Genomic DNA, 6868 nt, shown 5'->3' with positions numbered 1-6868 from the left:
GAAAAAAGTTTGAAATTTAGGTGAAAATTTGTTGCACTTTTTTGTAGTTTTCTACAAATTGTTACACTTGGGTTTATATGGGGTTTGTTGGAGAATGAACTGTATTTTAATTGAAAATTCTTAAAAATAAATAAATAAACATAAGTGGCACACAATATCACTTTGAAATGGCGTGCTATAGATATGACCGATACTGTATGTGTTGGTATTTGAAAAAAAAAAAAAAAAAATTGGAACACGAATGAATTTTTTTGCACATAAATAAAATTAGTGGAAAAATACCTTTCTACCGAGATCCCATAAGTTAAATCAAAATAGTTTTGGCCCAGTTATTTAAGTTTATTGTAAGTCAATCGTTGAAAAATGTAAATAACAGTATCAAAAATCTCATTATTACGATTCCATTGAAAATATTTTTAAATATTTTTATGCAGATTTTTTAAGCCAAATCTGTTTAGTCGTCTGAGGGGACTTTTTCTTTAAGAACAGCAGATTGTGACATTTCATGCTGCTATACCTCATGCTTAAATAATAATTTTTTCTCAAAAAAAAAAGAAAACTACAAAATAAAAAGAAATTTTTATTTTTAATATTTATGCGTTGTAAAAAGTCAAGAAAATTTGTCATATTTTCAATATTTGCAAAACGACTAATTCTGCAAGTCACCCGTAAAATTAAGGACCGGTAAATAAATTGCTCTTGTGGTACAATACTGTGCGTTATTTTGCTATTTCGTAGAGCATCTTATGAACGAACGAATTATTCAATTAACGCGCTCAGTTTGACTGCTAGGTAATGTTTTATATTTAAATTTTTATTGAAGTGTTAAACACAGTTGATTACAATTAAGTGGTTACATTAATTACTGAACATGATTATGATACTCAAAAAGCCAGTTTTAGGCGTTTGAGCAGCACAAATAGATATTTAAATTTGAATAAAACCCTGAATTTTTGAAGTTTTTTGGAATCGACGAAATCAAGCAATTCTTCATCGCATATCGAATTCGGATAATTTAAAACACTTAACCCTCTCAGCCATTTTCCACCTATTAAAAATATAAACAACCACTTAGCCTAGTGTAAAATAACGATGAAGAACTGGAAGATCCATACAACAAAAATACACTGTTAGCTCAGCGGTTAGCGTTACTGACTTTGCGCATCGATGATGCGGTTTCGTCTCCTGCTGATTCTAGAAAAAGATGTCTGATGAGTAGAAGCTATATCTTCTACCGCTAAGACTTTGTTAAAGTAAATCTTAAAATAATACAAAAAAAAATATGTACAACCACTATGCGCACACTTACCTCCGCCTCTTTCTTTTGAACAATTCTGTAGAGCTGGATACTTTATTTTGCATCGAAATCCCACACAGAATGAATACTGAATTATCCTGTTGTAATATATATTTTATATATTAACTAGTAAATTTTACGATTAAAGGTATCACATTCGAAAGCTTTTTTCCATTGATTGCTTGAATGCTGGTTGCTTTGGTGGTATGGCAGTATTTCGTTGAAGAAAGTTAAAAACCAGTTGGACAAGTAAGACATGTACACATATGTATGTAAGTATGTTTACTCCAATGAACAAAGTTGCGCGAGCCTTGGACACAACAAAAAACATAATAAAATTAATTCAAGAAGCGTTCGACAGGTTTCATTAACCGTTATTAAGATGTAACAAAACGTTAATTCATTTACGAAACTCACATTAGGTCGATTTCTATAGAAATGAATATGTTGATATGACCAATTTGTGAACAATAGCTTCTCCGGCAGTACATTCTACTTATATGCCCATAGTAAGTTGCTTGGGTTGCACATTAAATACGAAAATTTGCGTCGTTCTTAAACTTTAGGCACCATTCTTGATGCCGACGTGAGCCACTCTTTTCTGAACTGATACATGATTCAAGATGCGAGAACAGAAGCGTAGCCGTTTTCATTTAAGTCAACAAAGGCTTGGTTTATTTAAGATATTAACATAGGCCCTTTACAACCCACACTGTCTATTTTATTTTGTCACCTTTTAAAATTTGTATACACATAGGTATCGGGCCGTATGAATATTTTTATTCACAATCGTTTTTTTTAAAGTAGGTGAAAAACAAAAATTTCGCTGGAAAATGGGCCAATCGTCAAACCAGCGCGAAATGAACAGGCGAAAACACATCCAATAAGAATCAAATAAAGCGACAAACTGAAGAATAGTGATGGAGAACTATCGATAGTACGATGGTTTCATGTCGCCTCTACTATCGATTTTTTCTAAACACTATCGATTATTGTACATTGCAGGGTTACCACTGAAACTTTCTTTCCTACTAAATGGAAAAATACAAATTTTTGGCATTTTTTGACATCTATAATGGAAGAACAGGATCTGAAAAAAGTGTAAAAAATGCAACACTACTTATTTAGCACAAAATTAAAAATTTTGCAATATGTACTGTTTTTATATTATAACGACTCATTATATGCTAATAATTCGCTGTTTGACACCTTAAAGTCAAAATGTCTCCAAAACTAGACTAATAACCCTACCGAAAATGAAAAAGAAATTTTAAGCAAAAAATTCAATACAAAAACTTTAAGGGCCGGTTGCTCAATGTCTGGTTATCACTACTTGCCGGTTAAACATCATTATCGACGTTTTCGACATCATTCATATAACGTCATCGATAAAGCATTCGTTCTGTTAAACTGGAGCTTCTACCTCCGATTAGTTCTGATTAGCACAAATCCGAGGTAGAAGCTCCGATTAAGTACAACGACTGCTTTATCGATCACATGTTACATGCATGATGTCGAATTCGTCGATAGTGTAGTGGTAATGATAACCAGAGATTGAACAAGCGGCCCTAATTGTTTTAGGGCCGGTTGTTCAATGTCTGATTAGCACAAATCGGAGGTAGAAGCTCCGGTTAAGCACAACTACTGCTTTATCGATCACATGTTACATGCATGATGTCGAAATCGTCGATAGTGTAGTGGTAGTGATAACCAGACATTGAACGACCGGGCCTTAGATTCTTACGCTGCGTTTACATAGGACAATTTGAGACAAGACAATTGATAATATGCATTAGTTGTCAAAGTGTTGTGTTAAGTAGGCGCCCAGACAATTATAAAGACAATAGACTTTTCAGCAACCACCGTTAGTGTCGTTTGGCGTGAATCTCATTATTTACTCAAATATCTAAGCACAAACAACATTTTCATAATTCTGCGATTATGTATTACCTTTTCTTCGTAAGCGAAATTGGAATCGAGTTGATGATATCGCACAAACGATCAAACAATTTTTGGTTTTCCGTGAAGCAAGACAATCTCAACACGATATCGTCCAGACGATTGTAGTCATACGTGATTCATGCCCAGGTATTGAACGAAGGGCCTACGGAGTGGTAGTACGCACCTCTAACCACTCAGCCGCCTATTCTCCTTGTGGGCAACGCAAAACCCATATAAACTTTTTTTTTTTTGTAGGTCTAATGAACAATCAACCCTACTAACTGCTCCTTATACTGCATTACCGACACTGTACTTGTTTGTGATTTTATAACGCGTAGTTGTCGTTTCCGAATTTTCGTGAACGATATATTAATTTTTGTATATGTGTTACCCTGTAACGCACACCTGACATTTCCCAATTTCATTATCATCTTTTATCCAATCCAAAGTAGTAACTAATTTTTGACACTTTTATTTCCTTATCTTACCGTTCACGGAAAAATATTTTGGGCTTGTAAACGAAAGTGGATTTTTATGCTTAAAAAAATCATCATACCATTGATACCGTTAAAAAATTGTTAAGTTGTAATTAAAAAAGTACATTCACAAATTGGTTGAAGTATGTATATAATTGTGTAAAAAGTTGGTATGCTTGCCGTGGAGTTGGCAACCAAATTATATTCATACTCTTCGAGAATACGTATTGCCAAAGCTTCCTCAAAATAGAAAGGTAATGTATGTACATATATAATTCTGGACGAATATCTAAATCGCACAAGCGTGGTAATGCATATGCAATTGATAACAATGTGTAATAAAAAGTATCAATGACGCGCAAGGAGAACTGCAGCGGAAACTTTACCTATCTACATAATTACATATTTGTATAAATGTTTGTCTGCGAAGGGTGGTTTCCCCAACCTTGATAGTTGCTAACAGCAACATAGACAACGAGAATATTTAATAGCAGTGGCGAAAATCGCATACTACAACGGTATAGGCAAGGCGGGAGCGCAGTGGCCTGGCTTAGGTGATAAGAAAAATATGTATGTGAATGAACTCTCGTGAATACACAAAAAAAAAGTAATAAATTTAGCTGAAGTAGGACAATATTACTTATGCAAATAACCATAGATACAGTGCCGGTAAAAAAATAGCACTAGTGCTATGAACTTTTCATTCTGATTTGAAAAATCTGGATGCATCATAATTTTCAGGCTTAGGTAATAAAATTCTCTTCAAAAGTGCCTCGTTTTCCTTGAAATAATATTGTTGTCCCAACTTCAAGTAATTTGTTCAGTGGTAGTCGATTTCAAGTGGTAAAAGTAATAGCACTAGCTGCTCGTTTCGGTTTCTTTCCTTTATTGAAATTTTTTGTGAATAAAGATAAATATAGTTTATTTAATACATCTGTTGTGTAAAAAGTTGAATTTTGTAAAATGTTTGAATGGCTATGGGACGTGGAAAACATTGCAGCACCGAAAATGTTAAATTATAAAAAAAAACCGACTTTCTCAAGGCAAAACTTATGGCGGAAGTGGGTCGTACAGTTGACTATTCCAACAAAATGATTCGAAACGCATTAAAATTTGTTCCAAAACCAGAAACACTTAGGGCTGGTTTCTCCAACTCAACTTAACTTAGTTTAGCCACTTTTTGGACTTAAGTCAAAAGTTAGCCTACGTTTTGCACGGCTTATTCATGACTAAGTCAAGGAAATTGGCTTAACTAAGTTAAGTTGAGATGGAGAAACCAGCCCTTAGACTCAAACGCGCACGGTCACCCTTACTCGCCAGACGGCTTATTCGGCAAAGCCAAAAATGCCCTTTTAAGCCAGAAATTGTACATACATACATACACATTTATCAACACCTTGTTTTCTCCAAGTTTGATGCATCTTTTATAATTTCATATTACTTTTGTACTTTGATCAATTTATAAAGATAAATCACAGTTTCCGAAACAATTGTTAACGCAAACGGCAACACAATATTAGCATACGCACATTCTCGGATGGTCTGAGCTTACCAATTACATATATCCCCCATAAGGATGGCTGGTGGCGCTGCTTCTATATCACATTGTGGCCCTGAAAACCGTCCTAACTCTACATGTGCGGTTTGTGCCTCAACCACATATTCACGAAATGCCAATAGTGATAATTTTATGCAAATCATTCATTCTGAGGCACTGATGAAGGGTCTCAATGCGTTGCGTTGTGCAGAAAAGCTATTTGATGTTACCCTGCACGTTGAAGAACGAACATTCAAGGTGAGTACAATGCGGCCTTTAAACATCAACAAGGTACATGATAAGTAACCGTACAAAATAATTTCTGTTCTAGGCACATAAGGTTGTTTTGGCTGCGTGCAGTGATTACTTCTGCGCTATGTTCACTGACGCTATGCGTGAAGCACACCAGTCTGAAATAAAATTAAATGGCATAAATGCGCATGGTCTAGAGTTGCTGTTAGAATATGTATATACTTCAAAACTGGAGCTAGATCGTAATAATGTGCAAGATGTTTTGTCTGTGTCGACACATGTCCAGATGAAGGCCGCTATTGACGCCTGTTCACATTTTCTTGAGTCACAAATTGACTTGGACAACTGCGTTGCGATTGCTGCTCTCGCCGACTTGTACTCACTAGAACCGTTGAAAAAGAAAGCTTATCGGTACATGTGTTCACGCCTCGATGAATTTTCGCAGACTCCCGATTTACTTAGCCTCACATTAGACCAATTCGAGCATGTACTCGCATGTAATTATCCTGTGGATTGCTCGGAACAGAGAGTGCTTGAAATGGTTTTGGAATACTGTTTGGAGTCTGATCTAAAACCGGAATTGGCGCGACGTCTTTTCGGAAAAGTACAGTACCATCAAATTAGTGCATGTGCTCTAGATGTCATGAAGACCAAATGGAATACAAAACTTAAGTCCGGCATTGATTCAATTTTCTTGGCCTACTTTCGGGTGTTAAATGAAGAAATGTTAAAACAGGAGGTTGGAAAGTTGCATTTATCTGACACCTATGTCGATGACTTACTCTCGACGGACGTGTTAACGAATACGCGAGGAATGGAACTCGCCCTGGTTAAAATAGGTGGCTTTGAGACAAATGGCCTAACTAATCGGATAAGCTGTTTTCTACCTTCCAAAGGCAAATGGGAGAGTCTTACCGTTATACCGCACATCGAACAATGTACGTAAGCGTAAAAATTGTATCTGTTGTGTAGGGTATATAAGATATAACTTTTTATAGATTATTAATATTTGTGGTATTAAATTATTAAAAACAAATTCGTGCTTAGAATTTGGAATTTACTCGAAAACTCCTCGAAGTTTTGAATATTTAATTTAATATGCAAGTGCTTTTTTCTAAAAGGTAAAATCAAGTTATCATTTATATAAGTGACACCACAGATATACATAACGGGTGATTTTTTTGAGGTTAGGATTTTCATGCATTAGTATTTGACAGATCACGTGGGATTTCAGACATGGTGTCAAAGAGAAAGATGCTCAGTATGCTTTGACATTTCATCATGAATAGACTTACTAACGAGCAACGCTTGCAAATCATTGAATTTTATTACCAAAATCAGTGTTCGGTTCGAAATGTGTTTCGC

The 6868-nt window shown here is 35.2% G+C and overlaps 1 protein-coding gene across 6 annotated transcripts; it reads left to right on the top strand.

Moving 5' to 3' along the window:
• The first annotated feature begins 3670 nt into the window (after nucleotides 1-3670).
• Nucleotides 3671-6471, top strand: LOC118732893 (kelch-like protein 26). 6 transcript variants are annotated; one of them, XM_036462002.1, is made up of 3 exons: nucleotides 3671-3815; nucleotides 5182-5509; nucleotides 5583-6471. In XM_036462002.1, exons 2-3 carry the CDS (start codon nucleotides 5291-5293, stop codon nucleotides 6447-6449), a joined length of 1086 nt encoding a protein of 361 aa, XP_036317895.1. In that variant the 5' UTR covers nucleotides 3671-3815; nucleotides 5182-5290; the 3' UTR covers nucleotides 6450-6471. The 6 variants fall into 6 exon arrangements, with proteins under 6 accessions (XP_036317895.1, XP_036317891.1, XP_036317894.1 ...); XM_036461998.1 differs by having other exon boundaries at nucleotides 3671-3968; XM_036462001.1 differs by having other exon boundaries at nucleotides 3671-3973.
• The last annotated feature ends 397 nt before the right edge of the window (nucleotides 6472-6868 follow it).

This window comes from Rhagoletis pomonella, unplaced genomic scaffold (assembly GCF_013731165.1).
Source record: "Rhagoletis pomonella isolate Grant_MI unplaced genomic scaffold, Rhpom_1.0 Rhpom_scaffold_00002, whole genome shotgun sequence".
In the NCBI taxonomy this organism is placed as follows: Eukaryota; Metazoa; Arthropoda; class Insecta; order Diptera; family Tephritidae; genus Rhagoletis; species Rhagoletis pomonella.
The sequence above is the reverse complement of the archived record's forward strand: the minus strand, read 5'-3'. Positions and strand labels throughout refer to the sequence as shown.